We start from the raw sequence: 27,701 nt of genomic DNA on the forward strand, positions 1-27,701 counted from the left end.
GCCCACTTGCACTTGTTATATTTTTTTTCAATGCAGAGGTCGGGTGACGCCCCTCCCCTGCCTCTCTAGCATCAGCACCTCCAAATTGAACAAGACGGCTGGAAAAAGGATGCTCTCCGGTCCGCGATGCTCACCAGCTCGAGGAGACGTAACGATGAGGCGACACTTGGAGAGACGCTCGAGCGGTCGGGTATAGTCACTGTTTCTGCACGTTTATGCTGCCTCGCTGCCCCCATTCATGATGCACCATTCATGCATCCCCAAGAATGGAAGCACATTGCGAGGAAAACATTAAAATAGCGTTTTACAGTTCTGTTTCCTTGCCTTCATAAGACACATCCTCGCTTCTTTTTTTTTGATGAAGCTTATTTTCATGTAGGTCAAGGTGATGAAGAGCCCAATTTTGTCTCTCGAGGACGCCGCGCGAATGTAGGGCTAATACAGGAAAGCCAAGCAAACAAAAGGCATCCAGCCCCCCTCCTCTGACGCACCTGGCTGCCCTGTCGCCACTTGACATGACAGCGCAGAGCCGGGAGCAGAGCAGCAGGATCAAGGGGCACCGACGTGCAGCCGGACGCGTGGACTCGACACGGAATAGAGGAGCATCCGGACGCACGGCGGAGAAGCAGCAGCTGCCCAGGGGAGGCCGGATTGCAGTTTCTGGGGACGAGCGCCAAGGGCAGTGCGGCAGTCAGCAGGCAGACCGGGGGGAGGAGGCTGCGGAGATCTGTGATACTTCCCCCCCAGGCCCCGCTGCTCTCTCACCTCCACATCATCCCGAAAATACGATGGTGGACGCGTTTATGTTTGCGCAATGGTGACTCTGATACTCCCCGTTATTTTTCTTTCCTTTTTTTCTCTCTCTCTCCTTCCCAACCAATCAGTGGTGATGGGCAATTAAAAGATTAGATCTGGTCTTCAGGCAAGGGTGGACCCCGGAGGGGACTGATGTGCATACTGGCCAGGTATCATTTGCTCCCTTCTTCTCTGGTTTTGCTCATTTTGCTTGTTGCCTGCAATATGGGCTGTATTCAGAGCATTGCATGCAAGCCCCGCATCAGACGGGAGAACATTGTGGTGTATGAGGTATCAGCCTCTATTGACCAGTGTCCCACCATCATTGAGGAGAACTCACCAATTGTGCTCCGTTACAAGACGCCTTACTTCAGGGCCTCAGCAGGGGTTGTGATGCCACCAGTGCCCCGCAATGAAACCTGGGTGGTGGGCTGGATCCAGGCTTGTACCCAGATGGAGTTCTACAACACCTATGGTGATATTGGCATGTAAGTGTATAGGAGACCCGATAAGATCAACTTGTTGCCACTGAATGTGCTCAGTGTGTGTGTGTTTAGGTGGGTAAAGTTTGGGTGTGCACACCTGTCTCCATTTCTATTGCACACTGAACATCGAAACCACAACCGTGCACCTGCAAAAAGTTGTCCTCTTCCGTCCACTGCCTGCAGGTCCAGCTGGGAGTTACCGGAGCTGCGAGAGTGTCGGGTCAAGGCCATCAGCGACTCAGATGGCGTCAGCTACCCCTGGTACGGCAACACCACAGAGACGGTGACCCTGACGGGACCCACGTCCAAACCGTCGCGTCTGACCGTCGGCATGAACGACAACTTCTACCCCAGCGTGACCTGGGCTGTGCCCATCAGCAACAGCAACACGCCGATGCTCACCCACATCACCAGGGACCAGAGCTTCATCACCTGGCTGGTGGCCATGAACTCCGTCACCAAGGTAGGATACAAATTTGGAGAGCAGCTTGACATTGGAGATATATCAGTTTGTTCCCACTCGTATTTTCAAAATGTTGTGTTATTTTTCCTGTGTTTTCACAGGTTTTTTTTGTTTATTTTTGTCTTGTGTATTTTAAATAAAGAACATACATCTTCAGAGACTGCTCTTGCATTGCACACACAGACTGACTGTGATGTAATCATCGCCCCCTGCACTTTCCCTTTCTGGTGTAAAGTTACAAAGTACCTCAACATTGCCTTCAACTCTGCTGAATGAAGCCCCTGTAATGGCCCAATAGGAGTCAGTCCGGCTGAAAGTGTGCATCAAAACACTTCCTGTATTCATGTATTATTTGTCTGGAATAATGTACAGTTTTTAGGATATTATGGAGAAGCTTGTCAGGCTTGTTTGCTTCATTGTTGGTCAATAATTTAATAGCAAAAGAAAAGTATCTGCAGAAAACTGTTCAAATTTAGCATTTTAGCCAATATGTCTTCTCTGTAATTTAAGATACAATTATGCTTAACAAAGATGAACTAACAAACCATTTATTAGGATGCACATGAACTACACATCTATTAGCAGTAGAAGACATGATGCACAATTAACGTAAGCGTTCACAAAACACTCTTTTTTTGTACTTAACATAGACTGTACAATGCACAAATACATGTATACAGGATTAACCAATACAACATCATGCTGCTCTCCTCCTCCAGGAGCGTATTGTGTTGCAGACTGTGCGGTGGCGAATGCGGGTGGACATCGCTGTGGACCCTGACATGCCGCTGGGCTCTCGGGCCTCGCTGGTGGGTCGACCCTACCAGGAGCAACCGCACATCCTTAACTATCAGGAGCCCATCCCTCCCAACGCGCTGGGGAGGCCGAATGCCAACGACGCCCAAGTGCTAATGTGGAGGCCACGGAGAGGAGCGCCACTAGTGGTCATACCGCCAAAATAAGAGGGGGAAATGGTTGCAAAAACGAAAAAAAAGTAATAGTTCCCTCCTGCAGAAAAGCGGGCGCGATGAAGGTGTTTAAGTCATGAAGCCTATGTCAGAAGAGAGGAGTGACGGTTTCAGTGCGCTCAAGATGCCAGTTGCTCATTATCCCTGAAATGGGATAATGTGGACCATTAGAACAAGCCAGAGTGGATATTACATCAGCTTGGTGTCCGGAATGGAAGTCTACCAAAAACTAACGTCAAGGGCCTGGGTTGCATCACAGCTTTTTTTGGTCCCCGACAAGTTTTGGACGGCATTAAAGAGTTCTGCCTGCTTTTTAGTGAAGAAGGAACACTGTTTTTAAACGTCCCACAGAGGTAATAGACCACAACAAGAACTGCACCCTGCATCCTTATGTAGATCTTATTGCATGAGAAAGTGAGAGTGACAAGAAAAACTGTCCTTGAGAAGTTTAAGAATAGCATTTGTTTTGTATAACTTGATACCTGAAGACATTTTGATTGAAAAGTCAGCCAAAAAAAAAACCCTTGTGGGCTGGTTAAACCTCATCAGTGCCAACAACGGCCTTCAGCACACTCAGCACAGAGTTTAAAGGATGTATTCAGAGAATTTAACAGAGACAAAGTATTATATGAATCTTTTAGGTTAATATTAACTCATGCATCAATCAGATTGTATTAAGAGCACCCACCTTGCATAAAAGTCTGGAAGAAAAACCAATATGCTGTAGTTTTCACTTGAGCTTTTCTAATACACCAAACTTATGCACCAACATATCAACTCCCTCGCCTCTGTCCTGCAGCTGATATTTTATTCAGATGGGTGACAAACTATCAGTGAGGGGAGTTGGACCTATTACCACATTAGATAAATAATGTCAGCTATGCTTTCAATAAGTGCAATGTAAATGACTTGGATTTGTGACATGGAACAAATTTAAAACAAGAGGGTGATAGCTGGGATAGATTTGACGTGGCACTGATCAGGCCATGTTGCACCACCAAGTTTCATAAATCCTCCTACAATCAGGGAATCTAAATGTACTCGTAATAGTTTCCTTGGTGTTGAATTAAACCAGACGGAATTTTGAAAGTGGTTGATTTGAATTGGTGCCATTATTTAACGTTGGTTTGTATGAGGTCAAATCTCAGTGTCTCCTCACATCATGAGGTGCAGGGCTCAGTCCAAGTTCTTGCCTGCCACTCCACACAGGAGTCACATGACTCATCCTCCATCTGTGCTTCTCTCCAGGTTCACGCTTCACCTTCCCAATCTGCCTGCTCGTTTTCTCCCGTCTGTCCACCTCAACACATTCACTATCTTCACCCAAACACACTCATTTTGCTCTGAAATCTACAACTATGCAAAGATGATCTGTGACTGTAAACAAAACCAGAAGGTCAAAGATGTATATTTTTGTGCATCTGCCTCAATCTCTTTCTTATTTGTCAGGGTCATTGTTGAATAAAAACGGCTGTTGTAAATGTAAAATACTCACAGATTAAAATAGGTTATATTAAATCAGTGTGTCTACGTGTGTCGTCGCCGCTCATTCAGCCATCTGTTGCTATAGAGACTGGTTTGGTTTTCCAGAATACACTGCAACTGGAACTGAAAGAAAAACAGTTCAAAATATTCATGGGTGTGCCCTCGCTCTGTGTGTACGCATTTGTGTGTGGAGAGAGTGTGCACTCATAGACACTCACAGCTCCAACGTATCCACTGATTTCACTTTGAAGTAAGAAAAAGGAGATCAAGGCAGAGCTGGTTGCTTCAGCATGGAAATATGCCTTAATTTATTCATTTGTGTTCACATAAAGACCTGTTTTGCATTTAAATAACAGCAGAATGAGTACTTCTGATATAAATACTTAGACTGTGAGCAGCAAGGTCAAAGCGACATATTCCATCTCATCTCATATAAAAAAGGACATTCAGCATCTCTGACCAAAGGTAACCCCTCCTCTTTGCAGCAAGTTTGCTCCTCATTCCACCACTAGATGGAAGCTCCATCGAGGAGTTTCCTCTCTTTAAGGCAGGCGCTGTCAGCACCATCAATAGACTGCCTTTTTTGTTAAGTAAACACACTTCTCCCCCCAAAATCCCATCACACATACACATACAGTATATTGAACTATAAAATAATAATGGCTTCCAAATATCCACAAGGCCATGGTTTCATCACAATCTCCTCCTTGTCCCTGTAAATTGCTTTAAGAGAAAGCAGTCATACAGAATGTGATTTTTACAGCAACAAAGTTAGCTCCACTGTACTCGGTTAGTATTTAAAGAGAAGAAGCTTTAACAAAAATACGTATAAAAAGGACCAGTAATTATTATTGACAACCGTCTTTTGTGCATAGCAGCATTTTGTTGACAGGTTTTATCGCTTCATTGAATCCTATTGTCACGTGTGTGTGTGTGTGTGTGTGTGTGTGTGTGTGTGTGTGTGTGTGTGTGTCGGGTAGCACACATGACAGAGGTCTCTGTTTATACTTTGATGGCACTGCCACTGGCCGGTTTGCCCTCCTTACTGTAGAGAAATGTGGCAGCAATAACCAGCAAAGCCCCAAGGAAAAACAGCCTGATGAAGGCATGGACATGGAACAAAAGAGAGAAAATAAAGAGGCATTAAAAAGTGAATTTAGTAACAAACAACTGTCTACTCGGCTCAGGTCACGTAAAACAGTAACACTTTTAGCTTGATGTTACTGACAGCATGCTAACGTTCACAATGACAATGCCTGTCCCGATGTTTATCAGGTATTATGTTTGCCATGTAGACAATCTTCGTTTAGTTTTATGCTAGGCTAAGATTACACAAAGTACAGCTGAGGCTGAAGCCTTCAGCAGCTATCTTGTCATAAAGCAAAGTATTGGAGGACTTACACTTTGACCTACTGCTGCATTAGCTTAAATGTCAGAGCATCACCATCATTGTTACAATTCTTATCATTCGGAGCTTTAAAAAAGTTCAATTCAACAGTCAACAGCTAGCCAGCATGGCAACAATGTAGTGGGCTAATTAGTAGTCATGAGTAAATGATTTGCAATTCAATTTTGTGGGGGTGTTCATGAGCATGTGCAGGTTTACCCTGTGGGGTTAAAGTCCTCCAACAGGAAATATGAAACAAGTGTTGACACGATGATGGACAGAGAGGTAGCAAATCCTTTGAGGATGTTGTCTGCATATTTAATGACCACCGCTACGACCAACCCGCCCAGAGCCTGCAGACAGAAGAACAATGAAGAGAGTGATTGTGTTTGTCTGCACCAAATGCGTTTTAAATGACAATTTGACAAACGTGAGCTTGAAGAGAAACATAGTGATCCAACCTGCAAAGCAACGACTGTGCAGGTGACGGTGTTGTAGCCCTGAAACATGCCCAACTCTCTCACCCTCTCGCCGTCATAGACTATCATTCCTACGGAGCCAAACACTAAGCCAAATAGACCTGGAGGAGACAAGGAGAGACAGTGAGGTCAGGTTTACAATGTATTGGAATGTTTCAACTGATCTGGACAGGAAACATTAAGAAAAAAAATCAAACATGATGGGAGGGTGTCATTACTTTAGCAAGAGTTTAGGACAATTTATTATCATCTTTAATCAGATTGTTGTCTGAAGAAGTGGTTTCATGAAACCTAGCTGCTGCTACTGAGTTATCATTTTCATAGTTACTCACCCAGCTGTATGTTACGGACCCACACACTCTGTTTTGTCTCCTTGAGGATTTTCTCAAAGTAAACTCCGGCGAAGCCGCTGGACACGCAGGCCATCAGCACCGCCATAAGTCCCACAAACTGGGAGCCGGCGGACCGGACCTGTTTCTTAGCGTCACCTTCGGACTCTGTGGGCCACTGTGGAGGTGACAACACTGGTCATCACATGCAGGGACAGGCACATGTGAAACATCTGGCAATTAAAGTAATATAACTAGTTGAGGAGGAAAATATCTTATGAGTCAATATAGTCATATTCCACATTCACAGAGCAAATACAACGGTGCATATGTAATTTTCTCATGAACTTTGCAGGATCAGTGTCTGCTGGTACCTGCACGAGAGTGACTCCTCCCATCAGAAAGAGCAGGGAGAGCCACTGGTAGAAGCCCAACCTCTTCCCCAGCATGGAGACAGAAAACAGTGCCGTTGTGAGGATCTTCAGCTGGTACGTGACCTGTGGAGAGCACAACACAAACACAGCACTAAGCAGTGTCGGGTACCAAATGATGGAACAAAAAATAGTGTAATTATCACGTGTAATGGACATTTTAGGATCGCATGCACTGTCTTTAAAAAATACTTTATGTCTCTCCAAAACAATGAGAAGGACAGAAGAAGATGAGATGGTCTTTATTGTTCTGTGAGATGCTGTTTTTGTAACAGGAAGATAACGTATACTCTGCAGGAAACACTGGCTTCTCCTCTGTCCTTTGCTCATTTCATTCATTGTACTGTGCTGTCCGGCTGGAGACGCTTTTATTAAACTTACAGGAAGATAAAAGTTGACTTTGTTATAGGATCTCTCATGTGAGAAGACATCTGGGACCGAACGCTGAAGGTGGAGACTGTGCACAGCTATTCTGGGACTCTAAAACTCAAAATCCACGACAAAGAGGATGTAGAAGAAATTGTGCAGCATCAGCAGAGTAAATTAAGGGGACTCCACCGCAAGATTTTGAAACATGACTGAAGTGACACTGCAAGGAATTAATCAACCTGTCACAACAACAACGAGCCCCACAAGCAAAGCTGGTCATGTCTGTTTCACCAGAAATTGTTCTACACATCAAGGCAATTTCCCGGGGGTATATCGCCATGTCAACAAACAACCACATGTGTCTTGACATGGGACGGCGGAAAGACAACTTCATGGAGATATGACAATCCACATGGTTTCTGTGTTCTCTCCCCCAGCTGCCCAAGGCATCAGACATGCGGCTCCGCAAAACAGAACAGACATGATGTCGGCCAAGCCGAGCAGACGCTTGCTGCGTCATTGGAACGGATGACATGACTCGTAGCGTCTGCTGCTCAAAGAACGACCCCTTAGGATGCGGCTCGTGGTCCTAAGTAGTAGCAGGTGGATGGAAAGCCACATAGATGAAACTATGGATACCTTAGTTAACCTTTGTTTTGTTTGCAGCATTGACATGTTGTGTGAGCAAGTTTTCTGTTGGGGAGTTTGTTATTGTACCAGGACAAGATAATGTGTATAAAACACTGGCTCGTCCTCTGTCTGTCTCTGTCAGACTCACAGAAAGGAAAAAGTTGACTTTCTTGTTTATTTTACGGAAATTGCCACCACACACAAAAAATAATCTGAAAATATTTTAAAGGAACGTTTCCCCCTGACACATACCAAGCTCTGTAAATGCATGGCTACAAAGTAAAGAAAATAGCTTAAAGAAACCAGTAACACACACGCAGTGAACTTGAACCAGTACGTTGATGTGCTACCTGATAGGTGGCTGCGTCCAGGTTGGACAAGGCAACATAGAGCAGATTGTTCTGCAGCGTGTAGATCCCTGCAGGAATGGCCAGCTTCATGGTCTCCACAGGCTTGTTCACAATCTCCTCCTTCAGCAGCCGCACGCTGAAATCTGGCAGGGACAGAGAGAGTAGTTGTCAGTAATTTAATCAAGGGACCACCCAGGGACTGAGGAGACAGAGAGGATCCAACAGTCAGCTGGTAGTAAGAGAAAGATTGGAGGACATTTATATGGTTTATTGTGCCCTATAAAGCCTACAAATAGACTAATAATAACTCACTGCTCTCCTTGAAGACGAGGAAGGTGCAGATGAGGATCTTGAGCAGCTCGGCTGACACCACGGCGGAGGAGGCCAGGTAACGGGGGCCGTCTTCCTTCAGGGTGCGAGAGTAGCGCATGGTCAGCACCAGCGAGGTGGTCTGCAACACCAGCACCCCCAGAGACAGATACTTCAGCCTGGAGGGGTGCGGCGAGGACAACAGCATCTTGGAGGACCCTGTGCCAGAGTCAGCAGACATCTTAGGAGTCTTTGGGATGGATAAAAAAAAAAGGAAGAATGAGTTCAGTTCTGGTTCAGTCAGAGAAATTAGGAATTCTCCTGCAGCACCTTCTCAGGGACTGATGGAGAGTGTCTGTATGAGCAAGAAACTGGCTTCTGCTGAAATATGTCACACATATTTTGAAAAACAACAACTACATAGGGAGCATGAAAGTGAAAAGCATAGGATGTTAGTGGAGAGGAGTCTGAGATGGGAGAGAGAGTAAGAGAGGAACAATCAGGAATGCTGGTCAATAGTTTAACAGAAAGTGGAGCCCGGGGCAGCGCAGGGCGCTCCTGTGACCTGAAGTACATAAAACACACATTCATCATACCAGAAATAAGAATTATGGGGTCAGGGAGGGGGGGGGGGACTGGTATTTTACAGTACAATTTAAAGTACAAAACAGCTGTCATTGTCTCTCTACTGTGTGGAAGACTAACCTCCACCAACAGAAAAAAATTCAGGAAGTAGGGAGAGATTGATGAATCATTGACCAGCAGTTTGTTATCAAAAAACACACCCTTTATTTTTACATACACACACACGCACATACACACACACACACGCACACATCAAGGCATCAGTAATCCACAATTTCAAAACCTTTCAGTCATTAAAGGTTAGGTTGAGAGGAATGAGGTCATTGTTACCAGTCTTGAGTCTAAAGTGTCCGGGTGGCTTGTAGACATCCTTCACTCTTTTGCTTTACATTTCTTGAGGGAAGCATCTTTTCTCTGAACAACCACTTCCACTCTTCTTGGTCACGTCATCCATGTGGCTCTAGAGAAAAAAAAGAAAATGGAAGACAGAATGTGAGTCTCATCAGACTCAACTTCAGCTGCGATGCCACTTGTCTGTCTGCTGCAGCCCCCTTCAAGAGGTGAGAGGATGTGAGGGACCCTTGCTGGGTTATATCAGGTAATCCTGAATAGTAGATGGTTTGCTCGAGCCAATGTGTACCTGGATCTGACTAACCAAAACCCTATTTTGTACTTCCTGCAGTTAAAGCATCATGTTCTTATTTCAAGCACAAAAAAAGAAGAAGTTATTTGTTGAAAACAACACAGGAGGGACTGTTTGCTCTTTTACTGAGAGATAAAGTCTACTGAGCCGGCCCATGACATAAAATGGTTATATGTATTCCTCTATAATTTGTAAATCCTTGGGTAGAAAGAGGCGGTACAACGAGCCACGAGAGCCAAAGAAGTGTTGACCGTGTGGTGTATTCAACACACTGACCTCCTTATGTAGCAGCCCTGCTTAGCGAAGAGGCACGGCTACACAATCCTTCTCTGTTGGTGTGGGTCAATGTGTGTGTGTCCTTCTACACACACCAAACAAACTCTCCTCTCTCTTTCTAAAAACATTTTAAGAACACTATTACCTTTCATTTGCAGCTCTGCAAGGATCTTCACACTTTTTCATGAAATTGTTTGCCAAAATTGACTTGACAGCTTAAGAAGCAGCATCTCATTGGTGGGTCGTTCATTACAGAACCATCCTGCAGACTTTTGTGTTAATTATTGTAGAGTTTCCAAAGCCTTAATAGATACCAAACATGTCAGGTTTCATTTGTGAGATGCCCATATTTACCTGCTGTTGGACGGGAAAACAGTCCAGTTGTTGTTGATCTTACATCTTTCAAATGACCTGCTTCCAGGCCATCAGTGTTGCCAGAGTATATTACTTAGTGTTGAGTAGATTTGAAACAGGATCTACATCTCCAGTAAAACAGGTCTTGTATTTGAATAATATCCATGTTATTTTATCCTTCTACTCCACTACATTTCAGAGGGAAATAAACTATCTCAGGACCAATCAGTCATTGTGAGCGGCTAAGCAGAGAGCACAAGTGAAACAAGTCGGGTGAGAACCGATGGAGCCGTTGCTCTGTAAGCAAGACGGCATTCACTAAAACTTTTGTTCTGATATATTATTCTCTCGTCACAAGTGAATTGCATAACATTGGCAGCCAGGTTTCCTGGTAGTGTCAGGTCTGGGAGTCAAATTAAAGGGAAAATGAACAATAGCCTTTTTAAAATGAGATGTATATCAGATAACATAGAAAACAGATATGTAGTGAACTCAGGTGAAAACAAATTGTGTTCCTGGTAGCTTTGGTAAAGGTGGGACATCCACCAATGTCTGCTCTTTGGGAAATTTGAAACTATAAGCACAGCTCATGTAGGTCATCATACAGGTTATACTAGTCTAAATTATGCAGTATAACAAGTTGTCCAGCTGAGCGTATTGTTCAGTAGAAGTAGTGCTGATCACAAAGCCATCTTTTGCAAACACTCACTCATTTGTTTGACTTGAACACATATTTACAATCACAAATTCACCAGGATGTAGATCCGGCAGAATGAAAAAGAGATAAGGAGAGAAGTGAATGAGTGAATTAAATCAGGCACCCTCTAATTAAAGGCTCATCTGATGGTTATTAGTAGTGGATGATAAGTGCGTTTGAACAAACTGTCCCAGATGGGACCTTGACACAGGCTACAGATTAAAATAAAGACAAAAAGAACCCTTTCTGAAACTCCATCATATAATAATAATTTACCTGTTGGACTGGACCTCAGCTAATAAGGACGTGGATGAAAGGGTCCGACACTCAGTCGCTGGATAGTCTTCTCCTTTTTGCTAATGTAACACTTACAAAGTTAATCCGACCTCTATGAAGCCAAACTATTGCCAAAACACAGGAAACTATCTCACGCCTGTAAACTGGAACATGTCGCGGTAAACCGCGAGTCTGTTCTGAAGGAACGACTGGGCATGCAGACTACCGACCATTCACCAAATCTTTAGCGACTCCTTATGGAGGAAAAAGTTCTTTTTTATTATTATTTTTTTAAGTATTTTGAATGCAGCTCAGAGGTTGTATCAACAAGGGGTTACTTTCGGTTTCACTGAGCACTAAGACTGAAGTGTTGGGAGTGATATGTTGATGTTCTCGAGGTTTATGGAGGTAAACAACATTGTAAGCTATTGTATTGTGTATTTGGGTGGCGCTCTGGGAAGCAGTGTTTAAGGGTGTTTCCGGGGCTTTTATTTTGAAGGGGTAAACGGAAAGAGACGTGCGGAGAATTTTTTCGGGTAAAAAAAAAGGGAAAGACGTTAATAAAATGTTGTTATTTTCTTATTCTTCTTATTTCGCACAGTATAAACGCAATAAGAACCCTCGGTTACAATATCTTATATTATTAAGCTGGGTAAATTACGCATCCAACTAAACACACAGAAATATATATATATATATATATATATATATATATATATATATATATATATATATATATATATATATGTGTGTGTGTGTGTGTGTGTGTGTGTATATATATATATATATATATATATATATATATATATATATATATATATAATATCACAAATTAAAAGTCCAATTACGTTCAACTAATATATATATATATATATATATATATATATATATATATATATATATATATATATATATATATATATATATATATATATATATATATCGGAAAAAACGAGAAATAATCATCAATTTTGTAAAGATTCTGAATTATGTGTTCTTTTTTTATTTTATTTTCTATTCATCATGAAATCCTTTATATATATATATATATATATATATATATATATATATATATATATATATATATATATATATATATATTAGTTGAACGTAATTGGACTTTTAATTTGTGATATATTGGTGGATAAACCCGCTGTGAATGTGTCTGTAATGTTTAATTAAATGTGGTTGAGCGGCAGCAGGTGGCGCTGCAGCGCGCGTGGACTCGACGTACGACGCCAAACAGTCGAAGAAGAAGAAGGACACGTGTTTCCTCTTCAGCCTGCTGCCGAGTGGGAGCGAGCGTTTTGTAAACATATCGTATTGAGCCAGCGGAAGTTTAAAAACAAAAATGGTTCGTAAATTAAAGCACCATGAACAGAAATTGTTGAAGAAGGTTGACTTCATCAACTGGGAGGTGGACAACAACCTGCACGAGGTCAAAGTGTTGCGGAAGTACCACATCGAGAAGAGGGAGGACTACACCAAGTAAGCAACGACGTCCGTGTGAAGAGGCTGCTGGCCACAGTCAGGAAACCTAACATGTTTGAAGACTGAAACCATAGTAATTACACGTTAAACTTGCATATTTAGAGTTGAAGTCAAACAAAATGTAGCTGGAATAGCGAGATTGAAACTCAAAAAATAAATGTGTATCTTCTTATTTTACATGCTCAGCACGTGAAATGTCCCGATATCAGAGCTTATAACCCCCAAAGCCTTTTGATATTGTATAATTTGAGTGAACGCGTTTGTTTTAAGTGAAGCAGCTGACCGGTGAATATTCCATTTGTATAGTAGTGTACAGATCCAGTTTTTAATTCTTCCTCTTGTCTCAGATACAACAAGCTGAGTCGGAACATCAGAGATCTCGCCAAGAAAATCAGAGACCTGGACGAGAAAGATGGCTTCAGAGCTCAGAGCACACACCATCTGTTGGAAAAACTGTGAGTTTCTCGGTGTGATATTGTGTGCCACGACAAAACCATCTCTTATAACTTTTATGTCAACACCTGGCGCCTAATGCGAAACAAAACAAGCAGGTTAGCCATCTGTATGTAAGGCCAGTATCTCTCTTCCTGTAACTGTAAGATGGTTCACTTTAACCACTGGCATTTGTTTTCCTTAGCTGTTTGGGGCAGTCTTGGTTTACTGTTTAAAAACACACAAAAAAACCCTGATAATCTTCTTGTTTCTTCACACAAGGTACGGTGTTGGTCTATTGCCCACCAAACAGAATCTGTCCCTCACAGAGAAAGTCTCAGCTTCTTCATTCTGCAGGTAAATCATCCCAGACGCATCTTAAGAGTCATTTATTGTATACATTTATAAATACTTTGGCTTTCTGTCATTCATTTCACCTTTGTGGCTCCTGCAGGAGGCGACTGCCGACCATCCTGCTGAAGCTCCGTATGGCTCAGAACTTGAAGACGGCCATCACCTTCATCGAACAAGGGCGTATCCTTCACTGCTTCCTCATTGCAAGAGTTTGTATTTTGGAAGTTGAGTTTACGTCTTGAATTTCCCTTTAAATGATTAGTTAGTTTTGTCTATGTCCAAGGGGAGAAATAGTTTTGACCTTGACTCAGTCTCAGATGTGCGGGTGGGCACTGACATCGTCACAGACCCAGCATTCCTCGTCACAAGGTCAGTTGCCACATTTTGTTTGGTCTTCTCATAATTTGTGTTGAACTACTTTATGCAGCAAACCGTAATAGCAGTATGGATACATGTGACAAGGCATCTCCGTGATCAAATACTAACGCAACACTGCCACCGTTTACAGAAATATGGAAGATTTTGTCACTTGGGTGGACTCTTCCAAGATTAAGCAGCATGTCATGAATTATAACGAGGAGGTGAGTTTTTCTGCTCTCTCATCCGCTACAAGTCTTTTGACTCGCTGCCAAGTGTCCAAATGTTTTCAATGCAAATGACTGATACAACATACAACCGCTGTGTTTCTTTTGCAGAGGGATGACTTTGATATGATGGCATAAGCCTGTCGTCTACCATCCATTCGTCACCCTGGAGCACAGGAAAGGGACACAAACCCAGCTCCTGTAACAGCCGTGAATAACTCTACAAGAGGATGGACCAAGTGTGCGCACATCCAAGGGCCGATATTTGGATGCAAGACACACAAAAAAAACTTAGCTGCAGGGCCCAGAGGAGCTCTGCACACTCTTAAGCTCCAGGCTTTTTGGAGCCCGACGGTGCTCCAAAAAGTTTGACAACAGTTTGAATCTTCTATCGACTGGAAAACTGAAGGAAATACATGTCAATAACTTAAGTTTTACAAGGGCAGAAGAAACTTCCATGGCTTTATTTTGGGCACCAAACACCTCTTTTTAGTTGTGGAAATGTACGACTAAAACCCAGTCTGTTAACCATGCAAAATATGTGGATTAATCCGAGACTGTATTTGTGACTGACATTATCACACTGTTGTTTTCTTAAGTCTCATAGTTTACTTGAACATTGTCATCTCCCCTGTTGGTCTGTCATAAATACAGCTGTAAACTAGAAAATACAATATGATACATATTTAATTTCAAAAAGACTTTGTTACAATGTAAACTTTTACAATAAACCCTTTTATCACAGTATTAAGACTTTTCACAGAACTTGTGCATATTCATACATTGTTTCCCCTGAATGCTGAAACTCTTAACATAAACCCTTATTTCCAGTTTGTTAATTTATCAACACCATGCTTTCATTATTCCAGTAAACATGAACTCACCACAAAGCATTTGCTCCAATACATAGAGATGTCCCATCACAGACCTATGGCTCAGTTTAAACTCTGTACTTGGCTTAAGTCAAAGCTGGATAAAGCTGAGAAGTCATTTTAAGCTTCAATAGAGAACGATTGTATTTGATCCCTTTAAGGCACCCCGGGTGTATAACAGAAATTGAATCCCAGCTTGTTTTTCAAAAGGAAGCGCCCTTCAAATCCTTGTTGACAGTCCATCAGAGCCACCAGAAACGCACATAGATGATGAGTGTGATGAAGAACACAGACACAGCAGCCACCTTTGCGTACGTGGAGCGGGTATTGAGATATTTGGCGTCGCTGCGGTACTTCTTCGACAGGTTGGACAGATTGCTGGCTTTTGTGTCGAGAGCTTAGGGAAATAAAAGTATTGCAATGAGATAAACTGGATATTTACAAAGCAATACATGTACATTCCACGAGTTGTGTAACAGTACTGATGTAAACGGGGACACTTGTAAACGATAACTTATCAATATTGACTGTAGTGCAATCAACACCTCAGAGATACCCTGAACAAAATGTTTCACAAAGGCAGAAGTAACAGCAAAGTATGTCTTAGTTTCTGTGTTCTTGGTATTCTATCCTTGGTGTTTTGTGCAGGTCAGCTGTACTTTTTATTACTCTACTTACCAGAAAGTGATTCTCCTCTTTGCAGAACTTCCTCAATATTCGCCACCATAATTCTCTGGACATCCTGTAGCTCTGTGTTAATACTGCCAAAGTTCCTCCTGTTCCTACTGTCGATGAATGATTTCTTTCTTTTCTGGATGTATGTGTCTGCAACAATGCATGCATGACATAAGCTTAGTTAAGGATTTTGTTCTTTTTGCATAAAGTTTAAGACAAAACATTTTCTTGAATCTTGTATTGTCTTACCAAACTCGATGAAAGAGTATGGCCTTGTTACAGTGGCTACTTTCCTTCCATACTGGTCATAAAATTCACTATGGAGGTCTTCAAGGTACGCAAAGGCTATCTTTTTGGGAAATGAAGCATCAATGAGGAACAGGTAGCACACGCCCTGTGCTATTAAGTAGCTGGAATCAAAACAAGTCAAGTCCAAATCAGTGGTTATTTTCAAAAAATGTATATACAATATCACATGAGACGACACTTTAAACTAGAGTACTTTGAGCTTCTGGTAACTTACTGGAAGTTCATGTCTCCAGCCTCCAGGGTGCAGCGGTCTGGACTCTGAGCATTCAGCTTACGGCACAGCTGCTTGGCCTGGCTCTGGTAGTGCTGGAGGTCTCTTCCTGACTGATAAGATATAAAAACAGGGTGTAGTCAGAACTGGATGAAGTAAAGCTGTACATTATGTTATAATCAACTTTACATTGTTTAAAGTTTACACAAACTATACATTACAAATTATACACTTTTCGAAATTCAAACAGACTACAAAGACACATGAACATATATATATATATAAAAATATATATATATATATATATATATTTATATATATATATATATAAATATTTATATATATATATAAATATTTATATATATATATATATATAAATATATATATATATATAAACATATATATATATATAAACATATATATATATATAAACATATATATATATATATATATATATATGTTTCATATATTGGCAGTAGAAATGTAACTACTTTCGTTGTTAGCTGAACTTAACATGTACAAAACACAAAATGCATTATATATTTATTAAAAGCTTCGTCGATTAACATATTGTACGCCAAATGTCCACATATATTAACCTAACCAAGAGTCAAAGTCGAGTATTGACTCGTGTTTGGGTAAATGTAACTAAGCTAGCAGTCTAAATATCACACTTTCTGAATGGAGTTTGGTGCAGTGATCCTGACACAGAGGCCATAAGGTGAAAGCTAGCTTTAATTCAGACCTGTTCATCCTCCTGTATGGACGCCGCGAGCGTCAGTCCGTCCACGACACGCGTGATCGTCGTGAATGAAGTCATATTCCCGGAGGTCAATAATCGGCGACGTCAGCGGTCAGCTTTCCTCTGACAGAGTGAAACTTTTAAAAACTTGGTGTGTGTTTCTGCTGTCAACTTTGATGATGCGTAGGAATGAGCTGGACGAAGTTCCTGGTGCGCCGGTCAATTAGGTCCGACTGGCAACGGGTGAAATTCAACTTCGTAGGCAAATTTCCATCGCCCGAAGAGGTAGGACACTTCCACAAAAAACATATGGTAATTGTGTTTTGCGCTGGCAAATAATAGCATTTAAAAATATATATTGATATTTGGCAAATATTGGACTCGCGTGTTTATTTTCTAATAGGTTGCCACTAATTTATCACTTTAACAGAGTATCGGGCCATGAGCTGCGACCAGACAGCTGGCAGACGTACTGACTGCCTCTCGACTGCTGATGCCTGTATTGAGCCGAGAGGTGCAGATGCAGTCTGGGTCCTGCTTCAGGAGTGAAGCCTCTCTGAACTAAAAACCAGGGGAACCATGGATAAACCGGAGAGGTAATTCTGCCCCATTGTTGTACCTTTCATTTCGCTATTGTTCGTTTACTTGGTTCCCGACTTGCCAGATCGCCTCGGCGTTTCCTGCTGGCCGGAGAATGGCTGCTCTTTTCGCACATTCTTTTGTTATTATTTGTTTAAGAAACCCTGATCGTTGTCCCCTTATTGTGCAGCTTAAAGAGAAATGCATTTTCCTCTTACTTCTCGTTATTTATTGGCGTGATTAGAATTGTGCGAGATCGCCCAGTAATACACCGTTTACAGGCTGCAGCTTATCTGTATAAATGTACAAATGTGAGCTAAATGTGAGGAGGATAGTGATGTGTGCGGTTCAGCTGATCGTGCAGCTAGACTCATCTGAGTAATAAGTGCCTTCAATATCAACCATATATGGATTTCAACCACTCTGCATTTTTCCAAGCTGATGCAAAATACTACCTTTGAGCATCATTTGCTCAAAGGTGTCGTGATGTTAGCCATTTCTGCGGGTCCTTTTAAGTCAATATAACGGTGGAGATGGGCGCACTTGTCCACGACCACACTTTAATCCTCTTGAGCGCCACAGAAAACCCCCCATTCACTAATAGAAACGAGCTGCTCGCTTGGCACAGTGGTGTCCTTCCAGCTTGAAAGGCCTTATTGTTGCGGTGCAGCTGGCACAGCCATGCGCACGTTGTGATTGGTGTTTCCCAGACCGGCGTGTGCGTGATTCACACCCGGCTAGACCGTCTATTTTACGGTCTTTTCCAGAATAGGTTGGGATGCCCGTGGGTTTTATTGTTAGGGTGGGGCTCTTCATAACTAATTGATTGTAAAAAAAAAAAAAAAAATGAAAAAAAGAGTGATTCCCAAGCTGGAGTTCAGGGGAATCCTGCAAAAATGACTAGTTTACTTATTTTCCTTTAAGAGCTAATGCTAATCACAGAGAGCACACCCTTCACTGGATGTCTCTAATATGAACAAATGCTCCTCAGATGATTTCCCCAGAGCCCGAACCTTAATCAAGGGGCCTTGTCTGTGATCGGAGGCTGTTCTGCTTGTGGGGTCTCTTGCTGACAAAAAAAATCCGTTTGTGAATTCCTGATCTACGCACATCCAACCCAGGTGTGCCTGTAATGCTCAGGGGTGAGAAGGAGAGCAGCTGAGGAGGAGGAGATGGGCTGCACCTCAACCAAGCAAGTGTCTGCGGTGCCCAACGGGGAAGAGGGCCAGAATAAAGCCCACAGCAACGGGGACCTCCTCTCTGGTCAGTCTGTTCACTTTTCCAATGCACGGCTCCTTCCAGGTGCTATTCTACTTCCTTGATGTTCTTGCTTTCATTCGGGGTCAGGCTGACCTTTTGATAAATATGAGGAATTTGCCGCCTTTCATCAGTCATGAAATGGAAGTTACCTCATGATGCAGCCACATCTATATCGATATGGCTGTGAAAAATTAAACAGTAGTAACCGACTGTGTGGATGATTCATCTTTCAATAGTTTGGGAAATCGTCAGTTTTCCAAAAGGATTCAGATACTCTCAAGATAATGAAGGAGCCATTGATTAGTGCTTTACTAAAGGTCGAACAGTTAGAGCTATGTCTCACTTTATGACTGAATCTTGTCTAGAGTCTCAAACTAACAATTAATTAACTATTAACTCATGTCGAAGTATCATTTGCTGTTTTTTTATTCTATGAAATGATACAAATGATTGATTCCAAAATGTAACGTTTAAGGTAATTTCTGTTTAATTTTCTGTAGGTTTTTAGTTTATTAAGCGCATCAAATCATTCCAGCTCTCTTTGTAATTATATTACTAGATAAACACAGTTAATATATTATATATTCTCATGTCTTTCAAACGTCTAAGTGCACTGTCAACATGTATTAGGAAGATTTTTCTATGTTTTGTTTCAACTTCATACTGAATCGAGCCCATGAGCAGTAAAAGTTGTGATTTCAAAAATCAAATACAACTACTTATAATAATACTATGGATAATAATGATAGTTGGCATGTTATTAATAAAGCAGTGTTAATTCAAACTGAATTTGACAGACTGACAAAATATTCAGCCATAATTCAAAATGCTGGAGTGAGTTTTGAAACTGTTAACTGGCAAGCTGTCTTTCTGTTGGCTAAACTAATGTGTTAGAACGGCATCAGGCCGTCATTACTATGCACCGCTACTGTATTTCCATTTCTTTCTGAATGCGTGGGAGTGAGTGAGAGGAGGGGGCCGGTGCATGTGTGAGGGGAAAGATGGAGAGGCAGAGAAAAGAGGAGAATCGGGCCGACGGCTCATGTGTTCGCAGTTTGCCAGCCATTGTTAAGAGAGGATTTAGTCTGGAGCGTGAGAACTCGAGCACATAATGACTTTGCCAAGTACTGAACTGTGAGAAGTATTAGGCCGGAGGATTGTGCCGTGAGTGTGTCGTCCTCTGCTGCCGTGTATTAATACGAGGAGATGTGCTCCTCTCTGTCACAGATGAATACAAGATGAAAGGAGTGGAGAAAGTCAAGTACATCAGTGGAGAAGAGGGCGGCATGGACGGCCAGGACAGCACAGTGCGTGGTGCTATTGTATTCTTTTGATGTCTTTTATTATGTCTAGAACGGGACATTTACTAGACAGTACAATGGATCCTGTGCATCTGTAAAAATAGTACATTTTTCATTGAAATAAGTAATGACATAAACTTCACATTTAGACATTTTTTTGCACAATTCGTGCTGCATACATGTGAAAAACTATTTTGTATTAATACAACACATTTGTCACGTTAATCTTTTTTGATAACTCATTTCTAAGTAATTTTTTTATGCTGTTTTCAATTCTGCTAAATAATGGAATCATAAGACAACTGTTGGATCAGATGGGTGTGTGTGTGTGTGTGTGTGTGCGCGTGTGTGTGTTTGCAGGAGAAAAGTGCTCTCCTTGGCAAAGGTCAACACATGGATGAAACGGGGTCAAACGGAAATGGAAAGATTCTGTAAGTGTCACCGACTGACGCCGCCGTTACAATATCATTTAAATTCAAATTAATATTCATATGATGTGTGTTAGTAGTGTGTCTGTTTTGTTATTGTAAGTAATACCGCCATGCCCTAACCCGCTGCATCATTTTGCGTTGCAGGAGCATCCACTCCTCAGAGAGTCAGCAGGAATTCTTCAGGATGTTGGATGAGAAAATTGAAAAAGTAAGAAATGACAAACCATCATTGGAGTCACTTTTTGTTTCCATATTTTTAGCAAAAAAAGCTCCTGCTTAATGACATAATGGAGGTTAATCCTATCACGGCATCACATCTGTATCAAGTGGGGACACAGCAGATGTCATACTTTCAAAAAAAAAAAAAAAAAAAGCCTCAATCTGTCGTGTCCTGTGCTTTCCACTGTTGTTGAAAGCATGTTGCTGAGTGCTGCAGTGTCGTTGGATCTGGTCAACCAGAGGATGGCTTTGGATAAACTGGGCCTCTTAATGAGTCACATTGTTTTGTGGCATAAAGGTTAAGTGATAAATGATATCATGCGTATCAGAGGATAAGGCCTCCGCTCTTATGCTCATCTCCGCCCAGTGAATCATGCAATCAGCTGTGTGTCTGAGTGCGTGTGCATTTTGCTGCAGCACACGGCACGATCTTTATTTTCGGGTTGCGTCGTTATTGCTGCGTACCACATGTTCTCAAAGGCCCGTTGATTGTCTTGTTTTACATGGCGAAAGACCGCTCGCTCACTCCTCTTCACTGGCCCACAGCCAGCAGAGGTTGCGAGTGACACAGCAGAGCGCATCGCCGACCCTCAAGTCGCTCCTCGGTTTCCCAGTGACACGTCGACTGTCTATTACCGAACACTTTAGGAAGTACACTGAAACACAGTGCACTAACATCTGCAGTGCACTCCGCCGCAGATAAGCGCTGTATCAAATGGACCACTTACCACTTGGAGGAAGTGACGCACGCAAATCTGCTCGCGAAACTAAAACTGACAAGATGAACGCACTTCTTGCCCTCTTTGTGTCCCTTGTTTACCCCGTTCTCCACCCCATGTGGAAACTGCAACACCTCCACAATCGCGGCAGGAGCATATGAATAAATAAATAAATAAATGAATAAATGAAAAGCTGGCGAAAGGGCTCCTCCTCTTCCGCTGCGTAGCCAAGATGGCGCCCGTTTAGGCTGCGTTTTTTGACCGTTTGCAGTGCGCCATCCGGGTACTTTCAGTGCACTGAATTCTGCTGGTTTTGTCAGTGTGGCGCCCTAAGCACTGAAAGGCAGTGCTCCAAGTGTCCGGTAGAAGACACAGCCACAGTCTGCTTACTTTGTTTTGTAAAGGTGTGCGAGCCTTTCGGAATATGAAATACATCCCATCAAATAAGACTGAAAATGTAACGTAGACCAACATCTGTTTTGTTTCCCAGGGCCAGGACTACAGCTCAGAGTAGGAGGACCTGACACGGCACCGTGGTCGAGTATCCATCGACCCCGATATGAAAGAAGTGTCGTTGCAGTGTTCCGGACGGGCCGCACCGCGTGTCACATGTAGGACTGTCCCCCTGTATGAACACGCCTCCGAAGAATGGATTACTAACTTGAATCAAGCACCTTTTTGCCCTCCCGTTCACGACATTAGTTCCTGCTCATGTATCAGCCGAGAGAGAAAGGAACACACGAAGCAAAGATGGTTTAATATTTTTAAGTTATTGAGGTTTTTACTTCCTTAATGAAGCCATTACGCGATGACAAGAGTTCGGGGTTGTGAGTTACACTTGTTTTTCTTCCCCCCCTCCTCCCACCCTCTTGGATAAGTCCTGGAAGGTCACTAAACATGGCGGTTACCCAGACTTCCTATAAACATTTGAAACACTCAAACCGCTGCACATAAACATTTTCCAACAAAAGCAACCTGGACTCTCTCAAAGTGAAGATTATGTCTATCTGCATTATTTTGACTATTTCATTCTTAAAACGCCTCCCTGAAAAAGTCAACAGGTTGGACACTTCCTGCATTCCAAGACACAGTATGAACCTCTTTTCTACAGTACGTTGGCCAGTACAGTGTCTGTCTGTCCATGTCTGTTTCTGCTATGACGTAGAGTATTTATGTTGAATAAGGCTCAGGGTTGAAGTGTTGTAATCTCTGTCTCATGTAGTCAAGTCCCTCCTCTCATTAGGACACTGTTGCACCATTAAAACGTACTCACGCTCATGCACTCAAGCCGCAGGGTCATCCATGTCCACTGCTTCGGTATCTGTCCGACGTGACGTAGCGGAGTCCAGCCTGGAGGTGTACTCCGGGGGTGGACTGCGCTACGTCACGTCGGAAGTCCGATTTCTGTATTTCGCTCACCAGTGTTATGTTGTTGTGTTCAGTTTCTTTGTCGAATTTTTTTTGGTTTTCTAGAAAAAAATAAAGTGATTTCAGTAACTTATTCAAACAGCTGACAAACTTGTGTTTCTGTAAAGAGCGTTAACGGGCAGCTCAATGCATTTGGTAATGTAAGCTCAATTCATGGCTGATTTTAACAGGCAATATTCTAAAGATATTAAGTAACAAGAATGAAAAGGATAGACAAATTCAGGGTATTGCGAATTAAGCCTTTTCCAAGTCGGTTCAGCGATATTCTTCTGTTTTAGGAGAAATTTCTGAACAAAAACATTACACATTTGGAATATAAATTAGGTCTCGATTAGAGGTTTGACCGCAGTTTGTGTCAAAAGTATGTCAGCCATGTTGGTTTGTGGACAAACTATGTGCACAAACCAACATTTCAAAACTCAGTGTGCGAGGCTGGAGCAGAGATGCATGCCAAAAATAAAAGCCCACATTTCTGGTCGGAAAGGGCAAACACACCTGCTCACAAACATTATGAAAGGGACTTAAATTAATCTGAGCATGCACCATTGCATACTTTCGGGAAAACTAGTGAACATTCAGGTCAAATGAGCACGTAAACAGCTTCGTAGGAATATGGTCTCTTTGAAAATGAGCAGAAAACATAAATGTCAATCGTCAGAGCGCCACCATTACTGAGTGTGCCTCTACAGCACGAGAGGGTTACAAAGAAAAGTATGTTGAACAAACAGAGGCAGGGAAATATATTAGAAATCCAATTGGCTGTGACTCAACTAGTTAATAGCAAGACAATGTTATCGCATAAAAATAAACTTTATAATATCTTTGTTGCCATCTTTTTGTTAGCTTTTTTTTTAATGTTCACTTTTTCCGGTTTTCCGTCACAGCCGTAACTGTCGATGCCACCTTTTCCGTTTTTCACATGGGTCAATGGTTCTTTCAAAATAAGATACTTCTGTCTTCTGACATGTTTTGTGGGATCGGACTCATCGGGTCCGGCCTGAATGTCTTGAGGTAGGCCGGTCACCACATACTGCCACGTGTGGGGTTGTGTGAATGCACCCCTCAAGTCAACAAGTCTCTGAAACGTTTGTCAACGGGAACTTTGACAAAAAAGTTTGAACGAATCACAAGCCAAAAAGTTGCAACTCCCTGAACTACTTTCTTACCAAGAGCCCCTAAATGGGCAGAGTGGTTCGGTCCATTTGCACCAGCTGCCATGTTCTCTGCACACCTTTAGAGAAGCATCTCCCACAGACGGAACCAACTGACCCGACTGCCTGTCCCACTCGGCTCTCCCATGTTTCACCAACAACGTCAAGGTGACGTCACGCTCCGGCTGGTCAGTGCTTCTGCCGTCTCTTCCGGTGCTGCCGACGTCCCACATCCTGGAAGGGGCCGGCAGGAGGGTCCGGTGTCACCAAGCCGTCCGTCATCCTCTGGTAGACCAGCGTGGAGTCAGAAGCTACAGCACACAGCAGCACGGGGAAGCCTCGGTCCAGCACGTGGCGTATGCTGCACAGCAGAGAGGAGGAAGCGGTCCATCATTTTGTGGTGGTAAAAGTGTTTAAACCAAAAGGAGGAAGGGGGTAGTGCGTTCGAGAGCTTCTCCGGGGTCTCGTTACCTTTTGTGGCTCACAGATCGGTGAGCGGGAAGTGGAAGAACGGTCTGGACGGGTGCTCCTGCTTTCTCCCTCCCTTCCAGCAAAATCACCTGCAGTTCAGGACTCTTGACACAAGACACCTCTTTCCACTGACGCACTGCGGAGAACAAGAAACAAGTAGAGAGAGAGAACGGAGGCCCGGGTCCGTGGCTGCCATTAAAGGCACCACGGTCATGTCCTCAGTGCCGTTTAAGTGATTAGGACATTTTAATAAAACGAGGAGATTTAACTTTGAAAGTGTAAAGACAAATTACTTTAATTAAATGAAGAAAGACAATCAATGGGTTTCTTATTTCTTCGTCATTTTATCTGTTATGTGCTGAAGCAGCATTTTAACCACAATGGTGAGAGACACAACTGACAGTGGGCACAAGTTATCCTCGTCATCTCTGTGCGACACACAACTAATAGCTCCTGATAAACTCTTAAAATATATCAAACTGACCCTCAGTAAGATCCATGTGCACGAGGAAGGCTGAGTGTACTTGTGCACTGTCCTCGGGCTCCAAACTCTTCATTTGTTGATACTAAAACAAGGAAAAAAAACACAGATTTGTTTGTGTGAGCGTGTTTTAACGACAGAACCATGAATGCAGCAACACTCACTGCCGGATGCTGAAGTATCCAGTTGGGAGGGTCTGCTCTGTTTGACGCTTCCGACATTTTATTTACTATAAAATAATATAAAACGACTCAAACTACCGTCTCATTAAACACGTGTTGCCGCCAGCAGAGACGAACATGCCGCCACGAACATGTGAGAGTTGTGTTTTCAGGTTTGCTGGTGTGTTACAGTGTAAACGGTCCGGGTGGAAAATCTTTCTCATTTATTTATCTAAGCGATACCGCGGAAAGGCACAACAAACATCTATTTTTCAATTTATGGTCAATTTTTTCATGGTATTATTTTTATTTTAATGTCGTTTTTTATATATTATTATGTCACTGTTTTTTTTGTTTGTGCTTGTACACAAAATACAAGCAAGATGAAAAAAAAGTATATAAATATAAATTGTGGTTCTACATAAAAAAAAACAAAAGCAAATATAAAGTAAAAATGGACAGTTTTACATTGTTATATTGCTTATTGCATAATATATATGAACCATCTGAGGCAGCAACTTCATTTATTATCCACCATCCTGAGCATAGATTTGATAGTCACCCTGAAATCCTCTGATCCTAAAATATTCATATTCATTATTCTCTCCCTCTTTATTTCAGCTCTAATGCAGACGAGCGAGGTACCAAACACTGGCCCCACTCTCGGTTCCCCCGCATGATGATAGCAGCACTCAGAGACTCCATACTGGTGAGACAGAAAAACACCCAGGGCACAGATCATGAAGTGTCATTGTTCAGAGGAATTATCCATTATCACAGAACCTGGTTAATACATATCAGCACTCTGTTCTCTGTCGATGTCTCTCCGTGCTTTAGTTTGTGGACAGGACAAGCAGGTCAGACCTTCACAAGATCATTTCCTGTGGTTTGGGGTGATGTTCATTTGGTGGCAGTGTTTGTTACTGTGATGAGTTTTTCTTACCTGATTGGAAGACTTGGCTGACACCAGTTCTGTCTGCAAGAAGTATGAAAGCTTTACTAAACCAGGTGTAAATCACTGGGAATGTAAATTATATAAAAAGGGAGCTTATTTTGTGCAACATTACTAATATACTACTGATCCAAAGTCCTTTTTGGAGGCATCCCAACACAAAGTAGGGCAATGCCAGAGTTTCACTTGGAAAGACGTCACTTTTCTTCTTCTAAATTGTTTCCTAATATTTGGTTTTAAAGTACCATAGGACAGAAGTCTGCTCATTAAAACATCCCTATATCATTCTCTTTAACAATAGCGTAATTAAACTTTATGGCGTGCGTGTAGACGGACTCTATGTAGTTGCGAGTTCATTTTCTTGTCATACTATAAACTAATCACGATACGTCAAAGGAAAAGAGGTTTGCACTGAGACGTGATCCGTCTGCTCTGCTGCCGGGACTCAGATGGATGGATATAAGGCCCGCTATGGATATTTACCAGTGCCCCTCAAACAAGACCAGACCTGGAAGAAGAACAGGAGTTTGACCCACACAGTGACAGAGGCACTCAGTAAGCACTTCCTCGAAATGTGCATATTATGTACTTGACTATATAAGTGACAATTCTGAATAACAGGAGGAATTTCAAGGCTCTCGTTCTCCAGTCTTTGCTCACTTTTCTTCTGATTCCTATCTGAGCATGTGTTTTGTTTGGCTGTCACAGTGCTGACACATGCCTCACTCCTCCGTTAAAGCCCACAGCCTCTCGCTTCCTGTTCTTCCGCTCTTATTTGACCGTTTCACATCAGTTCGATGTTGAACTGATCGAACAAATCCCCTGAAAACTAAAAGACTGTGCGAGAAAAGACAAATTCGCTGAACTTCATGTGAAATGTGAATGTGTATCTTTACTTTCTAGTCACAATGCACACTGTGCCTAAAGAACCAGGACAGATGGGATTTAATAAGGTACAAAGACATGTTATAGCTGAAGAGATATCTTACAGCTTGTGCTGATTGAGTGAACACATTTTATTCTCCTTCACTTCCGAACCTTTCTGATGAAATACATATACTGGAAACATATCAAGTACAATGGATCTGTGCCTTTTTAGCACAGTACTGGAATAAATAACTTTTTACCACTCACATAATGCTCCTTCTATATGACAAAAATAACTGCTATTGTATATTGGGGATATACAGACCTTTTAGTGGCCTGAATTAGAAAACACACAACAAGAATAGCGTTATTGTTGTAGAAATTGACAGTTTAAATGAGTCTTCACCTGTCAGAACATTTTAAAGGTCTTATAGCTGATTGTGATTAAGAGGAAATATGTTTCCTTGTGTTGTCCACAAAGCCAGGAACTCCAGCCCTGACGAGAGGGGAGCCACTTCTACATCTGGAAACAGGCCGCTCTAGATGTTTCAAGCGAGAGCTAAGTGCAGTGGAGCTGGTGTGATGGAGAGTCGCTGTGTGAAGAGGTTTTGGTCGTTCAGTGTCGATTGCTGCTACGTGTCTCCCCCTGGGTGGTGCAGCAGGAACTGCTGCGTGTGATCGTGCTGGAGGACGAATAAGG

The 27,701-nt window shown here is 42.3% G+C and overlaps 6 protein-coding genes across 7 annotated transcripts; 3 read left to right on the plus strand and 3 right to left on the minus strand.

Annotated features, from left to right (window-relative positions):
- Positions 1-51: 51 nt before the first annotated feature.
- Positions 52-4,196, plus strand: fam78ba (family with sequence similarity 78 member Ba). Its single transcript, XM_068571361.1, has 3 exons — positions 52-1,283; positions 1,464-1,743; positions 2,463-4,196. The coding sequence occupies exons 1-3, from the start codon at positions 949-951 to the stop codon at positions 2,703-2,705; spliced, it is 858 nt and encodes a 285-aa protein (XP_068427462.1). The 5' UTR covers positions 52-948; the 3' UTR covers positions 2,706-4,196.
- Positions 4,197-4,504: 308 nt separating this feature from the next.
- slc35a3b (solute carrier family 35 member A3b) lies at positions 4,505-11,490 on the minus strand. The gene is made up of 9 exons (XM_068602943.1): positions 11,312-11,490; positions 9,396-9,525; positions 8,484-8,730; positions 8,172-8,314; positions 6,766-6,888; positions 6,395-6,569; positions 6,045-6,163; positions 5,803-5,936; positions 4,505-5,292 (listed from the first exon to the last, which is right to left on the minus strand). Exons 2-9 carry the CDS (start codon positions 9,432-9,434, stop codon positions 5,199-5,201), a joined length of 1,074 nt encoding a protein of 357 aa, XP_068459044.1. The 5' UTR covers positions 9,435-9,525; positions 11,312-11,490; the 3' UTR covers positions 4,505-5,198.
- A 1,080-nt stretch (positions 11,491-12,570) lies between these two features.
- On the plus strand, positions 12,571-14,919 carry imp3 (IMP U3 small nucleolar ribonucleoprotein 3). Its single transcript, XM_068602967.1, has 7 exons — positions 12,571-12,799; positions 13,150-13,257; positions 13,517-13,591; positions 13,689-13,768; positions 13,906-13,957; positions 14,097-14,169; positions 14,284-14,919. The coding sequence occupies exons 1-7, from the start codon at positions 12,663-12,665 to the stop codon at positions 14,308-14,310; spliced, it is 552 nt and encodes a 183-aa protein (XP_068459068.1). The 5' UTR covers positions 12,571-12,662; the 3' UTR covers positions 14,311-14,919.
- sec22ba (SEC22 homolog B, vesicle trafficking protein a) lies at positions 14,842-17,204 on the minus strand. The gene is made up of 5 exons (XM_068602954.1): positions 16,985-17,204; positions 16,243-16,352; positions 15,969-16,129; positions 15,723-15,869; positions 14,842-15,441 (listed from the first exon to the last, which is right to left on the minus strand). Exons 1-5 carry the CDS (start codon positions 17,057-17,059, stop codon positions 15,287-15,289), a joined length of 648 nt encoding a protein of 215 aa, XP_068459055.1. The 5' UTR covers positions 17,060-17,204; the 3' UTR covers positions 14,842-15,286.
- zgc:55943 (uncharacterized protein LOC406337 homolog) lies at positions 17,204-22,991 on the plus strand. 2 transcript variants are annotated; one of them, XM_068603003.1, is made up of 7 exons: positions 17,204-17,266; positions 17,412-17,577; positions 18,682-18,823; positions 20,048-20,127; positions 20,482-20,552; positions 20,697-20,760; positions 21,981-22,991. In XM_068603003.1, exons 3-7 carry the CDS (start codon positions 18,733-18,735, stop codon positions 22,002-22,004), a joined length of 330 nt encoding a protein of 109 aa, XP_068459104.1. In that variant the 5' UTR covers positions 17,204-17,266; positions 17,412-17,577; positions 18,682-18,732; the 3' UTR covers positions 22,005-22,991. The 2 variants fall into 2 exon arrangements, with proteins under 2 accessions (XP_068459104.1, XP_068459095.1); XM_068602994.1 differs by having other exon boundaries at positions 17,225-17,293.
- tsen15 (TSEN15 tRNA splicing endonuclease subunit) lies at positions 22,358-25,356 on the minus strand. The gene is made up of 4 exons (XM_068602981.1): positions 25,186-25,356; positions 25,025-25,106; positions 24,541-24,676; positions 22,358-24,430 (listed from the first exon to the last, which is right to left on the minus strand). Exons 1-4 carry the CDS (start codon positions 25,240-25,242, stop codon positions 24,259-24,261), a joined length of 447 nt encoding a protein of 148 aa, XP_068459082.1. The 5' UTR covers positions 25,243-25,356; the 3' UTR covers positions 22,358-24,258.
- Positions 25,357-27,701: the final 2,345 nt, after the last annotated feature.

Source organism: Clinocottus analis, unplaced genomic scaffold (assembly GCF_023055335.1).
Source record: "Clinocottus analis isolate CAN_PGR_092001 unplaced genomic scaffold, fCliAna1.0.p SCAF_11, whole genome shotgun sequence".
NCBI lineage: Eukaryota > Metazoa > Chordata > Actinopteri > Perciformes > Cottidae > Clinocottus > Clinocottus analis.

Coding starts and splice junctions, on each gene's coding strand:
- fam78ba (XM_068571361.1), top strand. CDS start 949: ATGTGCATACTGGCCAGGTATCATTTGCTCCCTTCTTCTCTGGTTTTG. Junction 1,284..1,463: donor ACCTATGGTGATATTGGCAT/GTAAGTGTATAG, acceptor CACTGCCTGCAG/GTCCAGCTGGGAGTTACCGG. Junction 1,744..2,462: donor CCATGAACTCCGTCACCAAG/GTAGGATACAAA, acceptor CTCCTCCTCCAG/GAGCGTATTGTGTTGCAGAC.
- zgc:55943 (XM_068603003.1), top strand. CDS start 18,733: ATGGGCTGCACCTCAACCAAGCAAGTGTCTGCGGTGCCCAACGGGGAA. Junction 18,824..20,047: donor CAACGGGGACCTCCTCTCTG/GTCAGTCTGTTC, acceptor TCTCTGTCACAG/ATGAATACAAGATGAAAGGA. Junction 20,761..21,980: donor TGGATGAGAAAATTGAAAAA/GTAAGAAATGAC, acceptor TTTGTTTCCCAG/GGCCAGGACTACAGCTCAGA.
- imp3 (XM_068602967.1), top strand. CDS start 12,663: ATGGTTCGTAAATTAAAGCACCATGAACAGAAATTGTTGAAGAAGGTT. Junction 12,800..13,149: donor AAGAGGGAGGACTACACCAA/GTAAGCAACGAC, acceptor CTCTTGTCTCAG/ATACAACAAGCTGAGTCGGA. Junction 13,258..13,516: donor CACCATCTGTTGGAAAAACT/GTGAGTTTCTCG, acceptor TCTTCACACAAG/GTACGGTGTTGGTCTATTGC.
- sec22ba (XM_068602954.1), bottom strand. CDS start 17,059: ATGACTTCATTCACGACGATCACGCGTGTCGTGGACGGACTGACGCTC. Junction 16,130..16,242: donor GCTGGAGACATGAACTTCCA/GTAAGTTACCAG, acceptor TTTTGATTCCAG/CTACTTAATAGCACAGGGCG. Junction 15,870..15,968: donor ATACTCTTTCATCGAGTTTG/GTAAGACAATAC, acceptor GCATTGTTGCAG/ACACATACATCCAGAAAAGA.
- slc35a3b (XM_068602943.1), bottom strand. CDS start 9,434: ATGTCTACAAGCCACCCGGACACTTTAGACTCAAGACTG. Junction 8,315..8,483: donor CCTCGTCTTCAAGGAGAGCA/GTGAGTTATTAT, acceptor TGTCCCTGCCAG/ATTTCAGCGTGCGGCTGCTG. Junction 6,570..6,765: donor GAGGAGTCACTCTCGTGCAG/GTACCAGCAGAC, acceptor TCACCTCCACAG/TGGCCCACAGAGTCCGAAGG.
- tsen15 (XM_068602981.1), bottom strand. CDS start 25,242: ATGTCGGAAGCGTCAAACAGAGCAGACCCTCCCAACTGGATACTTCAG. Junction 25,107..25,185: donor GGATACTTCAGCATCCGGCA/GTGAGTGTTGCT, acceptor TCCTTGTTTTAG/TATCAACAAATGAAGAGTTT. Junction 24,431..24,540: donor CGATCTGTGAGCCACAAAAG/GTAACGAGACCC, acceptor TCTGCTGTGCAG/CATACGCCACGTGCTGGACC.